The sequence below is a fragment of the Crocodylus porosus genome, unplaced genomic scaffold, assembly GCF_001723895.1.
Source record: "Crocodylus porosus isolate Cpor-Errol unplaced genomic scaffold, CroPor_comp1, whole genome shotgun sequence".
Classification (NCBI taxonomy): Eukaryota; Metazoa; Chordata; order Crocodylia; family Crocodylidae; genus Crocodylus; species Crocodylus porosus.
The window spans coordinates 78,316,737-78,341,255 of record NW_017728906.1 but is presented as its reverse complement, the minus strand read 5'-3'; the positions used below and the strand labels follow the sequence as shown (position 1 = coordinate 78,341,255).

The window sequence follows — 24,519 nt, the reverse complement described above, 5'->3', positions numbered from 1 at the left end:
ACATGACAGCAGCATGTGCCACTCAAAACTAGAGGTATACTCCATGAGCCTGGATCACTGCCCTTGGATGCCCCCAGGTAAGGATGGTGGGGCCAGTCCAGTGCTATCAAGGTAGTGGACTTTATGGTGAGGGAAAGGCTGTGACCTGAATGCAGAGAAAGAGGAGCACAAGCTAAATGAGCAGTTCCTCTGGACTAAAGATGGCAGAGTAGTGTGGGACCCTCCAGACCTGTTTCTGGGAAAGAGTTAAGGAAGTAATTTCACGTATTTATTTCATTTAGTTTTCTGTCATCCAAAAATGCAGACCTCACATCCATACATTTCAACACTTCAAAAAATGTTTGTTTTCATTCAGATTGGGGTTGTGGTTGAAATGTCTAGCTTGGAGAGATTTTGATTGCATCTAACTGATCTTCCCACTGTTACTACTTATCTGAAGTGCTTAAATCAGGTGTAGAAAGGCCTGCATTGGGTATGGAACTGAAATTGACTACAAAAATCCCACGGAAATAAGTAACTATTTGCATAGACTTCTATGGTCTTTGGAAAAGACTCCAATACTATTTACTTGTCATGTTCCTGAGTGGCACTTATGCATAGCTTGGGATTCTGTTCCCACTTGTACTGGGAAGGAGGGTCCTTCCATCTTTTCACTGCAATGTTAGGGCATTTACCCAGAAGTCCTGTGTTTTAGATTCTTTGCACCCAAGGGAGTGTTGAACCTGTCACCTGCTCCCCCAGCAAAATGCTCTAATCAGCCATAATAGTCAGACTGGCCCACTGCATCTTGCATTTAATAAATATCCATTGAATAAATGGGACTGGCTAGTTTCAGCTCCTGTGGAATTTAGGGCTCCTTCTCTTCCAGAGTAACATCCATTTTACTAAGCCACTCTCTCTGTAGTTTGCTTTCTTCCTGAGGCCATACATCATCTTCTCTTGACAGCACAGTGGACCAGCTTCAAGTCATGAGCTGGAAAGTGTCCAGGGTAATGACCTCAAAGTTGGAGTACTTTTGCTGGGAAGCAGGACCCAGGTTTAAACCAATTCTGGGTGGTGTGCCCACAGCATTACACACATGCCTAGGGAATTTCTATTCTGGGCAGATATTGAGCTTAGTGGTACAGCTTATTGTTCATGCTTAGTAGGGCAGTATGGGAAGAGGGGAACTATGTTAAATCCCAAACTGAGTAAAATACCAAAAACAGCAGTTACCTGGCTATGTTAAGTGCCAATTGGGTGGATGAAGAGGAAGTATGATCTAGCCCTAAATCCTCCAAACTGTAATTCATGGTGAAGAATTAGAAATGATGCTGCAGCTTTTGTGCTTACATTACATACGGATTCATTCAATGCTACGCTTGCATCATCTCAACACTATTGGTAAACTGCATACTGCTGTAGGAGCTGATTTGAAAGCTGGCACATACTTGCTGACTAATTCCTGGCCTACTGTTTAGCAGATTTCAATTTGATTAATCCTGACACCTAATTGCAGGTTTTTAACACCTAGTTCCTGTGGCCCCATTTGGAAAGATATATTTTTGTTCTGATTCTTGTTTGGGCTACACCCTTATCTTCCCCTCTAACAGTGTGAAGAGGCTGATGAAATAGACATAAATGTAATTTACCAGTGCTCACAATTTCATAATATTTAATACTTGCAGAGATTTTCCTAAAGTAATGTGTAGTTCATAAGCTCAAACTTAATGCCATAGGACTCAGGCTAAAAAGGGCAATACATCTCACATGGTGATAAATACAACCAGCTTAATGGTTGCAGAGATATGTAAATCACAGAGTGGGGATTGCTGCATTCTAAAGAGGACTTTCTCCTGTGGGAAAATGGGCAGTGTTGTCATCACTACATTTCCTGGTGACTTGTGCTTAAGGAGGCAGCCAAGGGCTTGACAGGAGCTGGACTGGAAGTGACTACAGTGGAAATGCTTCAAGGCAGTACATTCTATCCAAGCAGAACAATATTCTGAACTCTCTTGTGCTTATGCAACTGTAATTCATGCTCCTTCTGCACATGCATTGCAATAAGTACATGATTAGAAACTATTTTGCCATGCATGAATGGTCCTGCTCTAGAAATGAATCAGGATTGTGTAGTGAAGGAGACTGTTGTCTGCTGGACCCCTCTTCATCTGTAACTAGAAAATGAGGGTGTACACAAGATTTCAGAGAGAGGATTTTTATGACTAAGATAGTTAAATGTTGTCTTAGAGAATTAAATGCAGCCTCTGGTTTTGCAACAGGTTTTGGGTCTTAAACTAAGCTTGTCATAGGTAGGCCCCTTTTGTGCATTTCTCTGTGTTGTGAGAACCCCCCATCACTTCTACCCTTTTCTTCCTTAGTTGTCCCACGAAAGAAAATAAAATTAGTTGCATCTTTCAATTTTTGGACCCACACAGTGGGGACTGTTACTATTAGTTAACTAGGTGGGACTTAAGGCCCACAATCTCTGGAAGATCTAAATAGACAGAAGGTCTGAGGACCTGTACTGCCTTTATGGAATGCTAAGCACTCTTAACTGCAACTGAAATCAATAGGAGCTGTGCTACCAATCTATAGGCTAGGGACAGATATTACACATAGACTGGTATAAATAATGGGAAACCAGTCCGAATCTGTAACACAACAGAAGTTCAGTGCACATAAATTGCTTTCAAACTGGTTTTGGCTGTTTTAAGATGGATGTAGTATTAGGTTTAACTGATTTAAGTTTAAATTGGTTTATTGAATTTCTGTCCCAGATCCTCTCCAGATTCAAGTTTAACTCGGTCTCCTAGCATCCCAGGATGCTTTGCATCTCCCACACAAACTTTCCCTTGCAGTCTTGGCCCAAGCTGTCTGTATCAGCTAAGCTTGGAGGTGTGCTCTAGTGCCCCCCAGCTTCTGGCCTGGGCCACTGCAGGCATGTGGCTGCATTTTCAGAATCAAAAGTGAATGTCTGTTCACTTGCTTATTAGTTCCATCTAGATGGGTAGGCCAGCCTGCAAAGATTGAATTGATTCAGCCTGTCTGTACTTAGCTGTAAAGTGCTTATAACATGTTTAGTAAAGCTGGCTGGACCCTTTGTTCTATCAAAAAAAAAAAAAAAAAAAAGTTTTCTATCAATAACTTTTTCTTTCAAAGAAATCAAAATGCTTCATGGGTACATGGGGAGCTCGCTGAAATGCTTGATGAGATCAAGCAGGCAGACTATCTGTCTAACTTGCAGCCTGCCACCCAGTCAATCAGATGGCTGGTGGGCAAACTGGCAGGAAAACAAACTTCCTAGCTGCCTGCTCCTCGGGTTGTTCAACCCCCAGCTGGATGCTTGTTGAGCATGCTGGTTCCCAGGCTACCCACCTGGCAGGCAAGCATAATGTCCCTCAGTCAGAATGTCCAGTGACCTGGCTCTGGAAAGTCTATGGCTTATGCTTTCTGGGTAGATACACTGACCACTCAGTTTTGGGGGCTAAAGCATGGCAGGCATTTACCCAGGAAGCAGAAAACCTGTCTTCCTGGCATCACCCCTTTGCTTAAAGGTAGTTGAAACTTGCATCTCTATGCTTTGTATCACAGTGTACTAATCACCACATGACAGGTCAAACATTCCTCTATTTCTCCTTTTGCAGATGAGTCACTGTGAGGGGAATGTCCTACTTCATTAAAAACTAGGACTCTAGCTAGATTCCCAAGCAACTTCCTTTCAATCGCAGCACATATTTTGCTGACCAAAACAGGTCTTCTGGCCTGAGTGTGTTTTCACAGAGTTCTTCTCCTGGATGAGTTGGCCATGTCAGGAGAATGGGAGGAGACTGTATCCCCAAGAATATTTTCTACAACAAGATTTGAGATGGCTCTAGAAAGCATGGTTGCCCTCCATGGTCATACAACAACATGTGCAAAAATTGTATGAAGTAATTTAACATCAGCATAGAAAGCTCTGAGGAATGTGCAGAATCCCATCCAATCTGGAGGGGAACGTCTCTGCCACTAGGTGCAGGTCAGCATGAAGTGGCTTTGATCTGAAGAATGAAAGAAAAGCAAGAAAGAAGAAAGCAGCATGCTGTAAACTTGGACTCCCAGACTACGCATGGATCTGTGAAAGATGTAACAAGCTGTGATACTGAAATTGGGCTTATCAGCTGCAAGTGAATTCATCGGGCACCTGCCTAGACATCTTGTGCGTACACCATGATCCAGAGGATTGATGGTTGCCTATTACTGTCAGGGTAGCATGCACATATCTGTGACCATGCCCAGCCTGGCTGAGTGCACTTATGTATCCGCAGCATAAAGCAGAGCTGAAAGTGCCCAGCCATGTGCCTGGGTACCAGGAACTTTAAAGGGCATCTCTCAGACATTTAAGGCAGGGAGGTATAGTGTGGGACATGGTCCAAGATATGGTTCCCTACTGCCTGGACATATGCTCTAGGTTATGGCTGATTGCCTCCCCTTAAAAGATCCTTGATGGCAGGCAGGAACTTCAAAGAGCTCCTGAGCAGCCTGAGACCAGCTTCAGCATTCTGGAGATTATCTTAATTATGATAGTCCCTAACTTCTGAGTGCTTGGTTTTTACAGTCTTAATGCTATGTTTTCAACATTAGTTTTCATGTGAACAATTACTGTACAGGCACACATCTGAACAGGCAGGGTTCTTCTGCTGCTAACACAGGTTCTCTAGCCACGCTGCATTGCTCAGGTGCTAAGTTACACAGGGAATCTCTGCTGGCCTGAATCATATTTACTGTGCCATGTGTCATCATCTCTCCCATCAACAAGGGTTGTGTCAGGACCTGGAAGAATTTCTAAGAAACATGGGGGAGTATGGTAGAGCACTGCTTCACCTTTCCAACACTTTAGAAAGCCAGGGAAGTCCTCCCACATGCTCTAACTGTTACTGAGGCAAGTATTCCAGCATTATGATGCAACCACTGGTGGAGATGTAGTAGAAAACTGAGTCTCGCATCTCTGTCAGATGTGAATATCCAGCTGTGATGATAGGTAGTATATGTTTGGTCACCTACTTGCCTACAATGAAAAGGACATCTGTTGGAGGCCAAACCTTCCTGGTGACTTGGAGCTGTGATGATCCAGTAGCATAAACAAAAAAGACCATTGCAAGGTGATGTACACTTTTGACCCAAGCTTGTCCTCTAGAGTGCACATGAACTATGCTAGGGATATAGGGCCATATTTTTCATGCACTAGTGTATGGGTATTACACTCAGTCTGGAGGCATCTCACCACAACCATTCTGCCAGATGCAGCACTGGTTTGGTTTTTTTTGTGTTTTGAGTTCTCATTGCTGTGCTATTCAACCACTCAAGATGATATACAGCTGAACCAAACATACACCTTGGGCCTGTCGTCTTTGCGGCAAATATTTCCAATTTCTTGTAAAAGGTTTTAATTTATTTTGCAATAATTACTAACTTGTTTCTTACTCAGTAACTGTAAAAGCACAGCAGGAAGGAAGCATCCCACCCATCATTAGTCTATCGTTCACCATCTCTAAAAGGTGTCATCCTAAACTCTTCAGCAAGCCATTTTAATGCAATAAAAATAAAAAAGTGCTGCAGATGCTTTGAGGTTTGTTTAACATGAGATATAACCTTTATGTGCATTAAAGCACTTGCTTTTTGCAAACAACATGTCCAGACATGTTTACTGATTGGCGGGGGGTGGTGTGAATAACCAGGGCAAAGAAGCACACTTTGTTTTGCTCAGGATAACGGGTGAACTATTTTTTTTCTTTAACCAAACTGCCAGGACTCACTTTCCCCATTATTTCCCTCAAAATTAGTGAGAAAAATTGAAGTGAATGTTTTAATGGTGAGTGTGGCATGTGAATAAATAAAGCCACTGCCTTGATACTTTTCCCAGGTAGAAGAGTTTATCACCTATTTTAAAAACAGGGAAAGGTGAGATTCAGAGGGTAAGTGCTTAATGCAGTTTGAGGGACTCCCTACTGGAGCTTGGATTAGATCTCTAGCTTCTAGTTCTATGGTCCAAACAGTTTGTTTCTTACAAGTAGCTTATCTTATTGCTTGCCATCATAAAGCAATACTTAAGAGATGAGGGCCATATTCTCAAGGTGCCTCAACCTGTGGTGAACTGCTCACATTTAAAGTAATGCCCCTGAATTGTGTTGAGTTATTCCAGGTTTACAGCACTGTAAATGAGAGCAGAACCTGCTCCAAGCTCCATGTCTGGGCTTACACTTGTGCCTGCCCAGCTGTACATGCAAAATTCTAAACATATTCGTTCACACAAGCACTCAGATGTCTTAGCAGGGGAAGTTCATATCCTAGTTCCTAGGTGGATGGGCTATGGGGTGTAATCCTAAAGCAAGCAGGCTCTGAAGTAGCGTGAGAGTTGCTAGAAATAGGGGGAGGAGACTCTGAGGTAGTTGCTAGGGCAGGGAAAAGGATGTAGCTGAGAACTCAATTTGTATCAAACATTTGTGTTTGTCCTTCCTTCTTGTGTCCCTGTGACAAGTTATTTAGCAGAATTTGCAGATTTGACATGGCTGCACCGTGAGTGCTGCTTCTATGGCCTTGAGCTTGCAACTATGTGCCTTAGTGTCCCAGCTCCTACTTGTGCTTGTGAAAAGAGAAAATCAAAGGCCTGAAGGAAAGGGGTTGAAATTGCAGGGTTTGGTGAGTAAGATCGGCTGCTGACTTGCACTGCTGCTTAGTTCCTCTTTGGTATAACATAGTTGGACAGCCATGGAGTAGTGGGGAGTGGGGTAGAAAAACAGCTAACAGAATATAATGGGAGCCTTTTTCAGAGCATTCAGTCTGAGCAGAGCTGTTGCACTAAAATAGCTTAGGGATGCTGCATGACCTGTGCCCCCTTCAGCTGCAGAACTGAGGAGGGAAGCTCCAAGTGCAAATCTGCCTAGTTTGAACTTACAAAAAAACCACTTGCCATCTGTGGGCCTCCACAGAAGTTCCCTGAGGTTAAGCTGTGAGTGCCTCCCAGCTTCTGCTGTGGTAACCCCTACAGATGGAGGGGAGCTTAGAGCCAACCTCTGAGTTGTGATGGTAAATGAGCATGTCAGCCAATTTTGGTGTGTATCAGCAGGCTGGAAGGCCTGAGCCTGACTCTGGTAGGTTTGCCTGAGGGTAGGTGACTCAGCAGCCTAGGTTAACAGAAGTGCTTAAGGTACATGATTCAGAGGCATGAGTTTTTGAAACCGGTGGCCCATCGGGGAATGACATAGCTAACATTGTATCTAGTCACCTATGACTCCCCAGCTTGAACAACCCAGCACTGGTTTGCAGCTGGATTGATTGTGGGAGCAGCATTCAGCACAAATACAGACACAGGGTGGTCTCACGCCTCTGGAGGTGTAGCAAGATACTTCAACCACTACGGGCTTTTGTATATGTGCTTGCACCACAGCACTGGGCACTTTTAAAAGTGCCTGGGGCTCCGACACATGCATTGGTATAAATAGTGAAACGCGTGTCAGTGCTGAGAAAATGGCAGCAGCGCACTTTTTAACTAAAATGCGTCAAAAGTGTTTTAGTGCAAAGGCGCGCTGTCACCACTTTCTCAGTGCTGATGTGCATTTTGCTATTTATACAAATGCATGCGGCACAGCACATTAGCTCGCGTGCGGAGCAGGATCAATGAATCGAGTCTGCTCTGATGTGCTGGATCTCTGGTGCACTGGAGCAGACAAATGTATGTGTATAAATGCCCTATAGTACCACACCTCAGTGCACATACTGTGCTGCTGTTGAAAAAGCACAAGCATTATGTTTCAAGGCTGAATATACCAACAGTGGAAGTACCAATTGCAGAAAGGAAATAATATTTGCATGGACAAATTAAGCTTTGGCTGTAGGTCTTTTTACTTTTCTTTATTACAAAACTGTGTTCCTCTTCACTCCCACTTTTGACAACAATGTGCATCTTTTCAGGCTCAACATATTTCTCTCCCTTTCACCCCCCAAATTTGATATTTATTTTATTGTTTTCAGTCAGAATTAAACACATGGGATATAAAAATATTCCTGTATTTCAAAAAACGTGTTCCAAGGGAGGGCAAGCCCCCACACTCATTTTTTTTTTTCCTTGTGTATCTAATTTAAATCATTTATGTCCCATCATGCATTGTTGTTAAGCTAAGGGATATTTGGGGGGGTTTTTTCCCCCCACCAAACATCTTGAGCCATATTACATGCCCCATTTGTTTTCAGAATAATATAAAGCTAGCTATGATAAAGTTCCCTGGGGTACTTTTTCTCTATTTCATATACGCTAAAGTTCCAAGGTGGAACAGCTGCTTTGCTCTCAGGACAACCTTATCTAATGAATAATACATTCTGTTTCGGATGCGAGGCATTTTAATTCTTCACTGTATTTCTCTTAATGTTATTGCCATACTTTGCTTTTCACTGGACGTCTCGGGCAAGCATCTGCAGATCTTCCTTCGTACCTTCCGTCGAAATTCTTTGGAACAGAAATAGTAAACAAATGGGTCAAAGCAGCAATTGAGGCTGTTCAATGCCAGGGAAAGCTTATATTCCACATAAACAGTCTTTTCTTGGGCAGCATAGACTAAATGCATGATTGTTATCACAATATTAGGCACATAACACACCACAAATATTGTAAGCAACACCATTATCAAATATACTGTATGCCTCTTAGTTTCAGTGAGTTGCGAGGAAGAGGAAGTAAGAAGCGTTCTGATGATTGCAGTGTAGCAGAAGCCCATAATCAGTGAGGGCACAAGATAGAACAGAAGGACTTGAGAGCCAAAATAAGCAATGAAATAACTCTTGGAAGGCAACATATGTCTGGGCAGCACATCAAAGCAAGTGACTATCTTCAGCTCATCTACAGAGATGGTTAGGTCTGTCTTCATGAGTGGAATTTGCAGTAGCAAAACAAATGCCCACATAATGATGCATGTCAGGAGAGCTGTTCTAATGGATCTCATTCTCTTGTATCTCAATGGACATACGATTCCTAGGTACCGCTCGAAGCTGATACTTGACATGGTTAAAAGGGAACAATACATATTCCCATAAAATAGCACAGTCACAACTTGACATAAAACCGGCCCAAAGTGCCAGTTATTTCCCTGTAAATGGTAGATAGCTTGAAAAGGTAGGAGGACGCTGTACAACAAGTCTGCAATTGTTAAGTTAATGGCAAACACAATGGCAGAAGACCAAGGTCTCGAGTAATAACAGAGGAACCACAAAGAAATTGAATTGAGAGGAATGCTGATGGAAAAAATGGAAAGATAGAGGACAGGCAAGGTGGTCTGGAGCATTTGGTTCTTCAGCATCTCTATCGTGGAGTTTGACACCATGTTTATAGGATCAATTCAGTGATCTCTTCGGGACTGGAGCAACTGGAAAAGCTTCAGATGTCTTCTCCCTCATAAGAAGAAAATGGAACTGATATTAAACCTGGGTGTTTTTCCTTAAAAAAAAAAAAAAAAAGCACATGATCTTCCTTTTTATTTTAAGAGCAAGTAAATGTACACATGAGAAGTCCTGATTTCCCCCCCCCTCCCCCCCCAATCCATTTAATGCATGTATGATTGAAGTGGCACTTGGGGAGAGTGTGGGGTTAATTTTTGGCATGCCTGCCAAAGGTTTGGCCACCACTGAGTTAGAATGTGTAAAACTTACCTTACTGCATTCATATGCGTTTTGCATTGTTTTAGGATAATGGGATCCTTAGTCAAGGGGTACTTTATAAATGTTGGATGCTTACCTTCAATGGGATTTAACTAGAATGCATGAGAGGGGAGCGGATTTCATTAATTGAGTCTACTCTGCATTAGAACCCTCTAGCTCACTGCAGCATCACATGTATAAGCCCCTACGGGTTCAAAAATGGCTGCTGGGGTACTTCAAGTAAAGTTTGTTGATTGAGCTTTAGTTAAAGCATCCTGCAGCCATTTTTAAATGCGTGGAGGTTTAGTACACATGACACTGTGGCATATTAATTAAAGTGGCTCTCTGGGACCTGCTTTAACTAAAATGTGCTCCCCTACCCCTGAGCACATGTATAGGCAGCCATTTTGAACTACCTTTTTGAGTATGGGGCCTAAACCTGTAATAAAACAATGGCACTTTAAACCCAAGAGGCTGAATCATGAGTGGTGCTGAGCACTTGTAACTCACATTTCACCATCTCTGCTATCAACATTATACAATGAAGACACGAGGCCAAGGGCAGAATCCTAAAAAATCCTGAGCATTCCTTGAAGTCTATGGTATCTGAATGTACTTAGCATCTTGTGAAGCTAGGCCTTAAGGCCAGAGAAAGTACAAGCATGTGCCACAGGGGCAAAAATAATGTAGCCCTCTTTCTTGCCCCCTTCACAGGTTTTAGGACTTTGTTAGTCAACTTCCTATTTGAGAAGAACTCATAGACACAGAGCCTGGATATTTTATTAGTTTATTTTATACTGTACACATCAGCACTGGAGAAGAGATGGAAAATGCTCATTCATGCAATCTCTTCATGCAGGGGTCTAAGAGTCGCATCCATTCATTTCTTTCAGGAAATAATGCTGTCTCTGCCTCGCTGGTCCTGATTAAATAGATAAAGGCAGTGTGCAAATTCCCTTGCTGCTTACTATCATTCCCTCCATTTACCCTAAAAGAAAACTGTGCAACAAACTTATACTCACAAAATCTTCTTGACAGTTTGAATAGTGCCCCAAGGTAGGTAAAAGAATGAGACCATGAGTAACAGTGCCATCTGGTGACTTCTGAAACAATATTCAATTGGTTCTCAAAAAAGGTCTTTTTAGCAATAATAGTGTTTTGAAATATTCACGGCTACAAAAGGCTGATGGAATTGTCACAGAAGTCATATGTGGTTATTCTTAAACGCAAAATTAAAGAGAAAGTACAAGCCTAATTCTGTTCCTACTGAAGTCATTGGAAGCAGTTCCCTGTATCTAGGACTCTAAGTAATTTGAAATCTGAGAACACTGCCTAATACTGAAAGGGTTTAATATATTTTCTGTCAAAAGCACCCATGAGTGGGCAAATGAATATCAAAAGTTTTGGGGAGTAGAACCCCAGCTGATGCATGTTATTATAGCTCCTGTAAAGTTCATGAAGGAGTGACCATTTATAGCAGCTGAAGATCTACCTGTTGGTACTATGTGAGCTCAGTTCTTCTTGATGACTTAGCTTTCACTAGAATAGGATGGAGCACAGTGGTCTAGGAACAGCATGGCTCAACACCAGTATTCGCCAACGGACGCCACCCATATTATATGCAAGACACATGATGCACATGTTCATTTTCACTTAATGTAACTAATAAAATCTTGTATGAAAATGAAATGATAACGTAAACCTGGCAGCCAAATCATAATAACAACAACTAATAATGGTTTTATCTGCAGGAGCTCTGCACTTTTGATTTCCTCCTAGAAATGATGCTGTCTGCTGTGAGTGTTAACTTGGTGTGCTCATTTCCATGGTATTAAACAGACAGTTTATGAACTGTAGGCACATACAGCAGCATACAAAAATCAATATCGTCTTCTTTTCTAATTTAGCAATTTTCCATTGCCTCTAATAACTAGGACCATACTATGTGCCACAAGTGACTGGGAGACTCAAAGGATAAGAAAGCTCTTAAACAAGCAAAGTTTTTGAATACACATAATTTTTTTTAAAAGGAAGGCTAATGGATCAGAGACCCTGCTTCATTCATTGATAAGGGTCTGAGATAGCTCTGTTTTCATTCTTTATGATATATTATGTCCTACTATATAAGCAAAGATCCTTCTACCAGCCACCTTAGACTCTTTGTTATTTATTAACACATGAGGTGAACCCACTGAGCGCTTATGGATTAGCAGAGTGAGAATTGCAACATATCTACTTGACCAGTGGTGAATACTTTTTTGATAAATCCTGTTGGTTATTTCTGTGACTCCAGTAACCACTCATATCTCAGTATCTCACAGACATTAGCAGGATGGTTCCTCTGCTAATTACTTTACTTTGTTCTGTGTTTGCAGCTGCTATGCATTAATGCTCCCTCATAAATTAAAGTTATGCCAGGGCCAGCTGAAACAGAATGAAAGAGCTTTTTAGGGAATTGTGATTGTCTTGCCATCATTTTGTCTCATGAGCTTCTTAACATCACCCGATTTCTGTCAGGAGGCAATGAAGAAATTGACCATACCTCCATATTAACTTTGTGAAAATAATATTAGCACATTCTACACATGAGACAGTGAGACATGGTTGGCTAGGTTGTGACTCAAGGCATGAGAAGGAGAAAAGAATACTTCTTACACTTTACTTTTTGCAGATTTTGGTGCAGAGATAGGTGGGTGTGTGGGAAAGGGCTAATAGCCTGGTTTCTGTACACACTGGCCAAATATTGGCTAGCAGTAAATTCCTACTGTTAAGAGTCAAGGAAGTAACTTGGATATATTTTTTTTAAGGTCTTGTATTCACTGCAACAGGTAGCTGAAACTACTCAACTCATAGTAGCCTAGTTTCACCAAATGATGTCATGGTTAGTGTAGAGGCATTGGATTAGCAGCTGATGAAAACTGTTAACTCATGCTCTAACCAGCATCTCCAGCTTCATTGCAATGCTAATTTAAAGGCCAGCATTCAACACTCTGGCTGGGTAGCTAGCTGGGTTTAAAGTGCCAGTTAACTTGGGATAGTGAGGTTTTGTTGTTGTTTTTTTGTACATATGTGGATCAAGATAGGTATAATACTCAAATTATATCACAAGTTAATACTTCAGTTAAGGCAAGCCCCTGAGGTGTGAATTGGTCCAAAGCAAAACACTCAAAAAGGCAAACGATAGATGAAGCATGGTAAAAACTACTGAGTATATGAAGATGCTATTGATAGCATATTGAGCACATTGCTTTTAAAAATGGCCCTCAATCTTTTTATCTGGATACAAAACTATGCTTAAGGTATGCAGGTAATTTATTATAGAGTGAGCCCTAGATGAATACTGATAAAGAGTGAAGTAGAAAGGGCTGGGTTTTTTTTCAAGTTCTCACAAACATTAAATGATTTCCTTTCAGCTCGTGCACAAGTTAGGATGCATTTAAAACCTGAATTCCATTGGTCGGAGTCCGCTGCTACTTCAGAGGCATAGGCATGAAATATTATTTAATTTATTTAATCACCTTTAAGATCAGAGATTAAAAAAAACAACACATGGGAAATAAGATGGTAATTAGGTAGCAATATTCTGTGCCTGTTTTGATAAACATTTTTAGATGAAGACAGTATCACCAGTTGCAATAATTCAGAAATCCTTAGATTGATGTAAAAACCATGAGATTGCTTTAAAAGTCTTGAGATTTAAAAAAAATATTTTGTGATTTCTTTATTTTCCTTAGGAGGGTCCATATTTTCAAGCTTTACTCACATGGATTAGAAACTGGCTTTTTTAAAAAGTGGCAATTCTCACAAAAGCATGTAATTCCAGGAGGTGGAGCTTTCAAAAGGACCCCAAATATTGATAAACTTGTATTAAAGGAATCAGAAGAGTAGGTCATACTATGGAAGACCCACACTAACTTTAGTAGGTTCTAACAAGAATTCTCTTCACAAAAAATTCTGTTACATTGATTCTGCATTAAATCAATGGACAAAGCGCCCAGCAACTGAAACTCATTCTGTTTATTCATGGACTACTACCACTGAAGAAGAACCTTGTCTTTCAGAATTAGATATTAAAAATATGATAAAAGTAATCAGAAAGTTAAATCCTCAAGCAGATTCACTGGCTGGGGAATGAACATATGAATGCGATTCATTATATCTAAAAATACTTCTCTGGCAGATGCCATGCTGCAGCTGAAATATACAATTGCCATGAGACAACTTGTTTAAAATTGGCAGGAAAACATGGAAAGAAGTCAAGAGTCAACTGTATATACAATTATATTAAAAGAACCTGATGAAAGTTTCAATGTCAAGCGCTGCAAAACTAGGAAACTTCAGACTTAATGTTCCCTGTGCAATATTAATTCAACTGTCTCTGGCATAAGCTCCCATCCAATCTTTTGTTACTTGATGACATTCCATCTTTTCTACAATATGCCTTCCTCAAGCAGTGTGGCTTATCACTAAGATCAAGTCACCATCATAACTCCTCCTGGGGGTTTGGGGGTCACTGCACCTCAGGCTACTGACAGGCATAACTCATGACATAGGTGACACTGTGTGTGTTAAGGTGCAGCAGGTTGAAAACTGCAGGGGTGGTGGCCCCTGCTGAGACCACAAATCCTGCCAGCTGTCAAAGAGATAGGTGCAGGGGGAGTTTGGCTTCTGAGGCCCTGCATCTTTGGCTGCTGACAGGCAAAAGTCAAGACATGGGTGACACTGTGGGTGTTAAGGTGTAGCAGGGTGAAAGCTGCAGGCCTGCTAACCCCTGCTGAGGCCACAAAGCCTGCCAGCCTCAAGGAGATGGGTGCAGGGGGGTTCTGGGGCCCTGCTTCCTTAGCTTGTGACATGGGTTCTCGTGCAACTGACTTGTCTCTTGTCTGCGACTGTAGATTGTTTATATTGATTATTTTCCCTCCTTAGTCTGTGGTTTAGTAGGTGTTAAACCATGCTCGTTAACTCATTATGTAGTAAGTAGGTACTGTGCATTGAGCTGGTCACTGAGTGAATCATGATTAATTGGTAACTAGTAACACAGTAGCTTAGCAGCCAGGCCTGCAGTAGTTAACCCCCCTGTTCCCCAAGACAGACAGTTACACAAGCAACCATGTCACAGGTTTTGCCTGTAAGCAGGTTGGGGTGCAGAACTCAGAAGCCCTGCACCAATATCCTCAACAGCTGACAGGCTTCATGGCCTCAGCAGGGGCTACCATCCCTGCAGCTTTCACCCTGCTGCGCCTTAACACACACAGGGTCATCTATGTCACAAGTTTTGCTTGTCCACAGCTTGAGGTTCAGTTCTCCCCAAACCTCTGCACTTCTCTTCTTGAAATCTGGCAGACTTTGTGGCCTCATCAGGGGCCACCACCCCTGGAGTGTTCACCCCAATGTGGTGTAACACATACACATGACATGAGTTTTGCTTTCAAGAATTTGGGGTGCAGTTCCCCACGAATCCCTAAACCAACCTTCTTGAAACTTGGCAGATGTTATGCACTCAGCAGAAGCTACCAGTTCAGGAAGTTTCATCCAAATCAGAGACAAAACAATGAAGGTATAGATATTTAATTGATTCCCCATTATACCCTATGGCAGTATCTCTGAGGCAGCTCCAAAGCTCTGGAGCTGCTTGGGCTGGATCAAAGCGGGACCCCAGTCTGGAGCTCCAGATCACATTGCTTGTATCCGAAGTGGCCAGATCTTAAGCCAGATCAAATAGCTGCCTACTTGCACAGGCCTACTGCCTAGGGGCCACCAGAACTGATTGCCCAGGAAAATAGAAACTTAACTACCACTCAGGTTGGATTTGGCAATTTTCTATTTTAATCAAAGGGAAAACTGCAACCCTGTATATCTAGCAATAGGCAGTGCTATTATGACCATATCTAGCAATAAATGATGCTGCTATGACCATATAACAGCAGCACCTGTAAGATTTCTACAATGACTGAAAACAGGATGTCCAACCAATACAGCGAACTCCTGGTTTCAAAGAAAATTCATACTACGCCAAAACTGATCCTGATATAAGAATGTCTAGTTTATTCTCTTTTGTAGTACAGGCAAAAACCACTATGACAAGGTACATCTATGATTGGTTTCTCTTTTGTTGCCCTTCTCTGTGGGGTTTTACAATAGTATTCAAAAAGAACTTTTTTGTATTAGTCATTTAATAACTGTAAATATGTATCCCATTCCCACCTCAGTTCTGGACTGAATACAATGCTGATGTGGAAATAGCATTTAAATTTCAATCTTGAAAGGTTTATGCCTTCCAAGAATAAGTGGGAGAGCTTCTGGCATATTCTTTGGTAATGAAAGAGTTGCCAGTTTTAGTTAGCAGAGAGGACAATGGCAATACCTGGGCTCTAGAAAGGACATTAAAGGATTACTGAGTCTCTTTGTGTAGGCAGAAAAGTATCTGCCTTACAGTGGAGCTGGACAAGCTGTCAGGCTTTGAGGTTAGTCCTGACAAGTCCTTCCGTCAAAGGAAGGCTATTCAAAGGAAGTGTTGGAGAACAGAGGATCCAGAGAAAAAAATGACTTTTCTGATTAAGAGGTCTTTTGCAGAGGTTTTGTGATGACAGAAAATGTGCCAAGTCCCGGTCAGACTCACAGGACTGGTGGAGTGAGGCCTGTCTGTAATTCTAGGCCATTCTTTCCAGTAAACTTCCCTGGAAGCTGGAAAGTAAAACCCTGCTTTTGCTGGACTCTCAGAATCGTGGTGGGTACAACCCTTTATTCAAAACTTGGCTTGTAATGGAAACCTTGTTTTAACCCTAGCATGAATGGATGGACCAATAATAAACCATTAAAAATACACTGTCAGGAATAGTTGTAGAAGATGGAGTAAATAGGGCCTTACATGCAGTATGGAGATGAAAAGATCTAACGCCCCATGACTTTATGCTGATTCCATGATTAAACTTGTAACCCTATTTCACATGCAGGAGAAAGGGTGTACTTTGCCTCTCCTCTTGCTGCATGTTTCTTGCTGACGAGAACAGAAAGTGCTCTTAGGAAACTTCTCTGCTGTACGTCACCTGTGTGCCACAGAGAAAAGCAGAACTAGATAATTGCAAAATACCCTTTATTGCAAGATCATCCTATCCTTACTCATCCTTTCAGCTACACAAGGGTGGCCCCACTATTTCCCAAAACGATTCACGCAAGCTTCTTCCCAGGTGCCCTGTCAAACCCCTTTGGAGCCTTGAGGGACACCTTGTTATAGAAACAAATTTATGGCCGCATCCAGATGAGCACAGACACGTGGTATGTGGTGCTACAGACCATCTGTGGTGCCACACTTTGTATATTCCATCATTCTCTGTGCTGCTACCTTGTAGTTCGGGAGGATTTTGTGACCCCAGGAGATCCCAGGGTCAAAAAAAAAACCCACACAGAAAAAAAGTGGGGTGGTACACGTGGCAGCAGCATACACCAACCCAAACCAGGGCTTGACCGGTTTGAGCCACACTCTAGCTGCTGGCCTGGTTTTAGTTCCTGCAGTGGTTACAGCCCCAGGAGGCTCCCAAGGCTGCAGGGGCCAGCACAGTTGCTGGCCCCAGGCTCTCCTACCTTGCCCAGGGTAACCTGCTGTGCAGACAAGCAGCAGTGGCACAAGGTGTGCCACTGCTGCTTGTCCCTGGGGAAACAACTGTCCATGCTCATGTGGACATAGCCTACAGTTCACAAATTTTTATTAGGAAATACCTATTCATTGTAAAAGAGCTGCACTGACTAAATGGATGTATAATTGACCAGTTTAAACTGATAGAAACCCCTGACAGCCTCCCACCTTAAACTAGTTTCAAACTAGTTTCAAGGTAGTTAAAGCATGTCTGCATAAATGTCTTGCACCAGTTTATTTAGATCAATTTAAAAAATCAGTGTAGTTAAACCAGTGTAACTTTTTTTCCAAGTGAAGCCAAGCCACTGACAACACTACAAAGTGAGTATATCACATTATTTAACAGAATTCACATCTGCTTCATACACATGTATAAGATATGAAGTGGATGGAGAATCGCTATGATGATGAGTGTGAAGTCTACTTCCTTCCATATATAGTACACTCTCAATTCACAGTTGAGAATTTGTCTCTACTGAGAAAACACCGCTTTTTGTGGTATAAACTCCTCTAGAGGAGACAAGGCACAAATCATTTTTAATTTGCAAAATCTACTTGAGTAGCCCTACTTATTACTGACCTTGGTTAAATATATTCAGGTAAAAACAACCACTTCTTTCTCTCCACTAGGACTTCACATTGAGATAACTTGATCAAGATAGCTATTTCACCTTTCTTCTAGTGAAGACATAGCCTGATACCTAGAATTTTGATCCTGAAGTGACCTGCTAGGTCACTTTAATTCCTGATTAAATTACATGATAGTATATGTGCACATTCCATAGTTTGTAATGAAGGCAGGCTAGAGATGCACCTTATAGACTAACTGAATCAAAGATGCATACACGTTTGTGAACAGGGGTTCACTTCATGTTAAGCTCTTCCTAACACCCTACAAAATCATACAATATTTAATTGCTGTATTTAGATGCACATATGCTATTATAAATTAGTTGCTCGAATTACTTCCTAATGAGTAGACACTTCAAAGAGTTTTGCTTTCATCAAAACACAGAATATACTTCCATAATGTACTGGAAAGAGTCACTAACACCTGAGTCCCTGAAATGAAGGAAAGCAAGTATTGACATTATTTTTGGCTATTATTACCTGCTCCATCTCATTTAATTGGTAGATTCCTTTGCTTTCTCTTTTAGGAAATCCCAAATTCAGTTGTTTTGATGATATGAAGTCCCAGAACATTTATCCTCCAAAAATCTGCCACAAAATCCACTATGTCCAGTGAAGTAAACCCTTGCTATTTCCAAAAAGAAAAGCAAAGAATTGTGTTCCAGGTTGATTCTGAGTCTCTTCTTCTGAGTGCCTAGTCACTGGCTTTGCTTTGCACTAGAATCTAAAGTATGACCTCAGCAGAGCTGGCTTGGAAAGTTGCTGGGAAATTTTGTGTTACTTTTTCAATTTGGTTTGTTTACAATCAGACTGAAAAAAACCATTTTTTTAAATTTCCCACAAAGAGGAAATTCTGAGAAAAGCTTATCTTGGAATTACTGAAAGAAAGTGTTCCTTAAAATAAAGAGCTCCTCAGTCTGTGCTGCAGTTTGGTGATGTGGTTATACTGTCGTTTTCACTTTTACTATGAGCCTTTAAATTAACAGGATTATCAGATTCATGAGCAGGGATCCTGGTTTTCTCTGATTTAAAAAAATCCACAATTTTCAGTTAAAAACACAGTAACCCACATTTTGCCACAATCAAAATAAAACACCACCATATACATGTCTATATATTAGTGGTGTTTCATTTAAATCATGGCAAAATGTGGATTTGGGGTTACTTTTTTAGCCAAAAATTGGGGATTTTTTAAAATCAGATAAAACCAGGATCCTTGTCCATGAGACTGCTGAGGTTTTCAGGATCTGTGGCTCCTGCCCTGTGGACTTCCCCAAAATGGCAAGCTCAGGCTCTGAGTCCAGGTCCCACAGGAGGAAACCTGGAAGTTCCCACCTCCAGCTGCCTGACTTCTCTGCTATCTTCAGGGCTTCCACATTCCCTGATGGAGCTAGGTGGTGTAAGCCGTGGGCAGAGCTGGGACTCCCAGAGCATCCAGACTTTTGGCTGCACAGCAAGGACCTTGGGAGCCCTGGCCAAGCTTTCTACTTTAGAGAAGTGGTTGCCTTCAAGGGTCTTTGGCTCCATGACCATCTCACTACCTCAAGGCTCCAGCACAGACCAAACACCAGGTGGACCGCCTCAGGAGCCCAGCATCTATCTCCCTAGGGCAGCCCTACCAGTTGCACGAGCTAAGAGGTATGAGTGTTTCTGGCCCTGGGACAGTCTGAAAGAATCCCTGTAGGATCTTATTAGAACTTGGATTCAATAAAAATCTATCAAAGTGAAGGTGGTTCCAAAAAAATATTTTGAGTTGAATAAATCATCATTTCCCAAGAAAAATGTGGGCAAAAAACTTCCAGGCAGTTTTATCACCTGCCTGATTGATTCTTCCTCTTTGAGGCACTGACAGCAGAACTGGGAGTTTCCTGGCTCAGTCCCTTGCCACTTAAGCTATTCACATTTCCGCTGTATAGGTTGGAACAATTTTCAGAATAAAAATCAAACAAGTACCTCCGGGCATAAACTGGAAGAAGCAAAATATAAGCATACCATATATGTATGTGTGATAATGCACACTCCAGGTTTTAAAAAAAAACCCAACTGAAAGGGGAAAAAGGGGGACATCTTCTTATAGAAACAAATCTATGATTCACAGATTTTTACTAGGAAATACCTACTCGTGCTAAAAAGTAAAAATAGCAGATTGAGACACTGAAATTCTCAGCAAATAAGAGAATACCCTGAAATTGAATATCAGAACCTTCTTCCATCTTATGCCAAAGTAAAGGTTCTAGAGAAAGCTTCTGACTTTTTTGTGTAATTTGTCAGGCGCATTGTCAAAAGAATAATAGAAACTCAAGAAAAACACAATAAAAGTTCTGTGACCTAGTGTGGTTTAATTTAAACTAACAAGTAATCCTCCTGAGGCGGCAAATAGATGAAGGAGGCCAGAGGTCAAACAGATTTATGTAGCATCTGGTCAACAGAAAAAAAAATCATTTACAACAACCTTTGATTGGGAGGAACACTTTAAACACATTTTATTTTCCTGGATTCTAAATAGCTGAAAGTGATTCTCCAAGCTTCTGCAACTTTTTTAAAAGGGAATTCCTTTCAAAGTTATTCAGTATCGCGTAAAATAAAATTTGTATTTACATATGACACAGGACTAAAAAGACTTCATTTGCTAACGAAGAACTAAGAATTCACTAGAAAATCTGAAATGGCCTGTCTGATCCTCCTCTCATTACATTCAGGGAGGGTTTGCTACTAAGTTCAGCTGGAACAGGACAGGACCCTACTGTTATATGCTCTTAAATCTAGTGAGCTTGGTTTTACTGGATATTTGATAGTGAGGTCAATAAGCTGAAGGATCACAGAGAAAACTCTCAGGATTCTGGAAACTCAAAAGAAACGTCTGCGGTGTCTGAGATTAACAGCAGCATTATTTTTTGTGATCTTTGCTGATCACTTAACAGTTTTGAACATGTAACACTTGTCTTAATTATATTAATATCTAGCAATGAATATGCATCAGCACACTTGATTATGATATACTAATCATATAAACATAACATTTATTTATTGTATTTTATTATTTTAGGGAACCCCAAAATGGCATAAGTACTACATGCACACACAAAGTGTTCGTATCATTTTGAGCACTGTAAAATAATTTAAAAACATTAAAAATAATACTGCAATTTTAATACTATAATGCCCGTTCTATCAGTGAAACAAATAACAGCAATGATGTGGCAGTGATGCATTATCTGGGATATATACCAGTTACTTAGTAATGAACCGGATCGGCACAATCAAACAAAAAGTTTGTTCTTTTTGATGTTTAAAAGAACCACAAATTTTGAACACTGCTTTATTTACACTAGTGGTTCCCAACTTTGGCAGGCCCATGGGCAACAATATGAATCACAGTAAGGAACGTCAGGCAACATCATACTTTATTCTCCTTGGCAATCTGAATATAAGATGTAAAACAAGGTGGCCTGTGGCCATAAAGAATAGTAGAGGATCTCTTGAGCACGATGCTGGCCACAGACCATACAGCTGAGGAACACTGATTTAGAGTACCCGCACATAACTCAGTACATATGGAAATTTCTGGTGGGCATGCACAGTAAAAAAAAAAATCCCATGATATGTACAGATCACTAGAAATCCTGTACATCTCACAGGACCTCAACAAGGGCTTGAATTACTGTTTATGTGTACACACGTCATAGTATTTGCAAGAACAAGTACATGCGTATAGAATTTATGGTGCATGAGTAAAAGCAAATATTTTGCATTCTGTGGACCAAATCCAAAGATGCTATATCCTCAGGCAGTGGTTTTTAGCAAAAAACAGTTGATTTCAAGGGGAGTCTGCCTGATCAAGAACAGTGTAAAAAGTTCTGAGTCAGGACCTTAGGATATGGTTTTTTGTACTAAAATACAAAAAATAATAATAACTTGAGCATTTACAATCGAGCACTGTGAATCAAATATTCCCAGCATTTGTTGCTTGACTCTAGGAGGAGGAATAAGTATTGCTTCTATAAGGTACTTATTGCCAAAAGATTAATATCTTACCTGAATATCAACAACATCCGATTACCTGAAACATTGCTGTCTGAATGAATGAACCGTTTGTTGCAGTGGTATGATAAGAGCTCATATACTGTATTGCGACACCTACTTCCTTTTTTTCACTAGTGATATTTTTCTTTCTTTTAGCTGGGGGGAGGGGGAGGGTCACATGAAATTGTTATTTTTCTTAGCTGGGGGGTGAGGTTACATGAAAAGTTTTCTAAAGGAGTAAACATTGGCCCAGCCATGAAAAAGAAATACTATCACTGGCACTGTGATATTCATTCACTGTATATGAGAAATACTTGGTTTATTATGAAAGACACTTTTCCAGTGTTACATGCTGCTTTGTAATAATGCCACAGTTCTAACATTTCTTCAGTATCTTACGTGAAGCTTGTAAACCTGTGAAGTTTATTAGACTATTCAACATAAAGCCCCCTTACTGTCAATGACTTGCTCAAAGCTCTAATTGAAGTAAAAATCCTTGAGACCCCAAAGAAAGATTCACAAAATAAACATATTCCCAACTCAGTTCGCGGTCAGAACCTAAGTCCTTAAGCATGTCCAGAACACATCTAGGCTGTGTACAGATATTCATTTCTAGCAGAAGAAATGTTTTGTCATAGAAAAATAGCCTGGAAGCTAGATTGCACAGACATCTTCTAGCTCCTGGGAGGAAAGCTCTGGGCTAGCCTACGTGGCAGTGTACCTTGCAGCTGGGAACTGCAATATCCAAATAGTTTTGAGGGTCTGGAGATAATTACGTAATGCCTGTTGGTAACTAATGAGTTAAATACCTACCTAATACTGAATCTGCTGCAGTGACAGAGGTTACATAAATGCAACTAGTTTTGTCTAGATCTAATTTCCCACCAATGTATTTCTTTTTACAAAACACTCTATGTCTAAGCCAACATACTGCCACTGACAGCTTTGCAAAGAACATGGTGACAGGCAGCCTGTTGAAGCTGGGTGTGCCATTTGGGTACAAATTCAAGTCTTCTAGCCCAGACAAGTTCAAGTTTGCTATACATTATCAACAATGGCAATGTGGTAAAAAACCATCCCCATGTTGAACAGTTAGCCCAGAAAAATGTGGCATCCACCACCCCCACCTGAAACTTTCAGGTCCTTCAAACTGTGGCTAACACCTTAATTTCCACCCTTTAACTTCCTGTCAACATATATAGCTCACCATTTTTAGGTGCCTTTCCTGTAAAAGACAGCAGTATCAGTTGTCAACAATGTAACAACAGTCCACTAGCCAATAAGAAAGTTACAGGTAACATTTTCACTAACTTCAACACAATCATAGAAAGACTTCTTACTGGTGCATTGGGTGACCCTGGGTTCTCAGTAATACCAGTTATGATAATTTCTGACTTCTGTGCAGTCACTAATGGATTTTATTTTTGTAATAATTCTGTGAAGTAGAAAACTAGACATCTTTTAACAGGAGAGAACTGAAGCACAGGATAGATTAAGTAGTTTGTCTAAGGTAACACAAGAAGCTTGTATGAATTGTACAAAAAATTTCACTCATGTGCATGTATGTTCTTTAAAAATACTATACCTCCTATATTGTGCTTTTCTGCAGCAGATCTCAAAGGGTATGTCTGCACTGCAGACAGCGACTGTAATGCAGACATACCTAGTAGGGCTGTGTGAAACAGCTGTTTCGTTTCGACTTCCATTTCACCATTTCAAAGGAACAGTGTTTCATTTCACTATTTCAAAGCACTGTTCCATTTTATTTAGTCAAAACTGTTTTGCTGTTCCGACACTGTTTCGATGAGTTTTGATGTTTTGCCCATAGGCAATGGGGAATCATGAAAATGCCTATATCTCTGTCATTTCTTGTCTGGCTTTGAAGAAAATTGTAGAGATGGTAGCCCCTTCTGAGGGCTTGAAGCTTGCCAAGTTTCAAGGAGATAGGTGTAGGGTTTCCTGGGAAACTGCACCTCAAACTGTTCAAAGCAAAACTCATCACTTGCTGGCAGCGGCAGCTTGCTGTCATCCTGCACGCAGCTCTGGGGGCCCCAGGAGGGCTGTGGGGCTGTGCCAGACTCCTCCTGGGAGGTTCAAGGCCCCCAGATCTGTGTGGTGGATGACAGGAGGCTGCTGCTGCTGCTGCCTGGGGCCAGTGGCAGCATAAGTCTTCCTTGGTGCCCGGTGCTGGGGTGCTTGGGAAGACCTGGGAAAATGATCAGAGAGCTGTGGGAAAGATCAAGGAGCTGGAGAATCCAACCAAGAACTGGAGAATCCAACCAGGAACCCCAGCTGCCAGTTCAATTCCTTAGCTCTCTATTTCCCCAGGTCTTCCTGGGGGACATAGGCCCCCAGATCTGCATGTTGGGTTTCAGCAGGCTCCTGCTGCAGTTTCAACGGCTTCAGAGCAGTCCTTTCCCCCTCCCTCTCCTTAGTTTCTGTTTAGCTGTAAGCAAACTGGGATTTGAAACTCGAAATGTTTGGAAACTTTCAAAACATTTCGAGTGCCCTTGTTTCACAGCTGTTTTGAAGCCTTTTGTTTTGTTTTGATTTCACTGTTTTGAGCTCAAAACGTGTTGAAACAGCTT

At 41.2% G+C, this 24,519-nt stretch overlaps 1 protein-coding gene across 2 annotated transcripts; it reads right to left on the bottom strand.

The window, feature by feature from the left end:
* Nucleotides 1-7,850: 7,850 nt before the first annotated feature.
* Nucleotides 7,851-22,026, bottom strand: LOC109306128 (P2Y purinoceptor 8-like). Of its 2 annotated transcripts, none has more exons than XM_019529389.1 (2): nt 21,944-22,026; nt 7,851-9,400 (listed from the first exon to the last, which is right to left on the bottom strand). In XM_019529389.1, the coding sequence occupies exon 2, from the start codon at nt 9,330-9,332 to the stop codon at nt 8,364-8,366; it is 969 nt and encodes a 322-aa protein (XP_019384934.1). In that variant the 5' UTR covers nt 9,333-9,400; nt 21,944-22,026; the 3' UTR covers nt 7,851-8,363. The 2 variants fall into 2 exon arrangements, with proteins under 2 accessions (XP_019384934.1, XP_019384935.1); XM_019529390.1 differs by having other exon boundaries at nt 7,851-9,445; nt 21,944-22,020.
* Between the last annotated feature and the right edge of the window lie 2,493 nt (nt 22,027-24,519).